The 2,105-nt window shown below is 58.1% G+C and overlaps 1 protein-coding gene across 1 annotated transcript; it reads left to right on the forward strand.

Annotated features, from left to right (window-relative positions):
• The first annotated feature begins 644 nt into the window (after positions 1-644).
• Positions 645-1,760, forward strand: LOC120654095. Its single transcript, XM_039931671.1, has one exon. The coding sequence runs from the start codon at positions 805-807 to the stop codon at positions 1,480-1,482; it is 678 nt and encodes a 225-aa protein (XP_039787605.1). The 5' UTR covers positions 645-804; the 3' UTR covers positions 1,483-1,760.
• Positions 1,761-2,105: the final 345 nt, after the last annotated feature.

The following is a 2,105-nucleotide window of genomic DNA, read 5'->3' on the forward strand; positions in this document are numbered from 1 at the left end:
TTGCTGTACTCTAAAAATTAGTTTGCAGAGCTTTTGGTCTATCGACGTAGTAAAGCATGAGTTCCATCCGCGTCTTATGACCCGATTTGTTCCATGATAACTCCGTTTAGCCTTCACACAATGGACACCATTGTTTGTCGAAAAGAAGTACCTCAATCGAAAACCGTGGAGTATGCTAAGCACCCAGCCAATTCAAAGAAGACCACCTCACTTGAAACGGCGCGTCCCGAAGGCAAGGGAAGCTTCTGCTGCTCATCGATCCTCGTCTCGATGAACCGCGGCTGGTGGCGTCAAGCACCAAGCACACTCCTCCTCCTTCCGCGCGCCCGGGACCCATCCGATTGTCAAACTACGAACTGGAGTAGTACACCACTCCTACTAAACCTCGTTTAGTAGGCTGGTAGGCGATCGCTCGCGCTGTCATGCAGCTGAGTGCCTGAGTTAACCAAACTCGATTAGCTTAGCTCGGACAAGACAAGCGCAAGAGCATGCGGCAAGGTTCTTCTCGGGAGCACAATCCAATCGAAGCACAGGTTTAAATTACTACTCCAAAGCGACCAGCCAACCCCTAGATTAAGCTAATAAGCCGCCCCCACCCAACCCCTGTCGCCTTTTCAAATCCCGACCTCCAAACCACTGGCGCGCCTCCGATCCCCGGCAGCTTCAAGCAAGATACCCCTTCTACCCCTCGCCGCCGCGACACGACACCACCTCTTCAAAACCGTACCCAGCTGCCCTACTGCCTGTGCTTGGAGACACAAAACACACACCCAGCCAAAGAGTAGGCCACGTAGAGCCGCGGGGATGCCACCGCTCGACCTCGACACCCTCGTCTCGTGCCATGGCGCCGCCGCCGGCGATAGCGATAGCGAGGAGTTGAAGGCCGCGTGCCGTCGCGACATCACGATGTCCGACATTGGCTCCGGCGCCGGCGAGGAGCCCGACGACGACGGAGACCCGTACGCCCCCGCGCAGTCGCTCCGGCTGAGGATCGGGGAGGACATCGACTGGAGCGACGTCGGCGCCGGGGCGGTGCTGGAGCGGGACGACTCCACCAAGGGCGCCGGCGCCAACCCCAAGTGCGCTGCGCGCCGGAGCGTGGCCGCTGCCGCCGCCGCGAGGAGCTCGCTGCCGTCGTCCGCCCCGCCGGCGCCGAGGGCGGTGGCCGTGGTCATCGGCGGCCTGGCGCCCAAGGCGGCGGGCAAAGCCGCGCGGGAGCACGGTAGGCGGCGCCGCTCTCCGTGCCGCCTCGGCGGCCGCGCGAGGGTGTGCGCGGCCGGGGAGGCCGCCGCGGACCGCCTGGTGGAGCCGGGCTCGCCCAAGGTGTCCTGCCTCGGGGGCGTCCGGTCGCAGCCGCGGGCCGCGGCTGAGGGCGTCACTACTGGCCGCCGGTGGTGGGCGTGGCTTGTGGCCGACGTCACGCCCTGCAGCTGCTGGAACGGCCGGCACGAGAGGAGGCCCAAAGGGAGCGAAGCCGACTAGCCATTGGTTCGGCGGTGACGGCGCCACCCGTCACCGCCTGTGCTGGCTGCGGACGTGGCATCGGGGGGCATCGGATCGATCGGTGGAGTAGGTGTGTCCGTTCACGTAGTGTCGGCCACATCCCACATGAACAGTTTTGTCTTCTCTAGTTAGCTCTGGTTGTCTCTGCCCTGCTCATGGTCGTCGGCCGGAGCAGCTTGTGCCATTCCTGTACATGGGACCTTCACCAGGTGTTCGATTTGAATTTGAACTTTGTCATGCGCCATTCTGCCTCACCACTGTCAATTCTCTGTGTCATGCGTAATGGGTCGGAGGTTCAGAGCCGAAGGCTTGTTTTTTTCTTTCTGGATCCAGATAGCTGATACTCCCTTCCGTATAGGGCCTGTTTAGTTCGCGATATTTTTTTTTGGTTCGGCTACTGTAACATTTTTGTTTTTATTTGGTAATTAGTGTCCAATTATGGACTAATTAGACTCAAAAAATTTATCTCATCATTTACAGCTAAATTGTGCAATTGGTTGTTTTTTAAATTACATTTAATGCTCCATGCATGTGTCCAAAAATTCGATATAATGAGAAATCTTGAAAATTTTTGGGAACTAAGATCCTGTTTATATAACTTT

The sequence above is a fragment of the Panicum virgatum genome, chromosome 1N, assembly GCF_016808335.1.
Source record: "Panicum virgatum strain AP13 chromosome 1N, P.virgatum_v5, whole genome shotgun sequence".
NCBI lineage: Eukaryota > Viridiplantae > Streptophyta > Magnoliopsida > Poales > Poaceae > Panicum > Panicum virgatum.

Excerpts from the sequence above, each read along its gene's own strand:
- LOC120654095 (XM_039931671.1), top strand. The coding sequence starts at position 805 with ATGCCACCGCTCGACCTCGACACCCTCGTCTCGTGCCATGGCGCCGCC.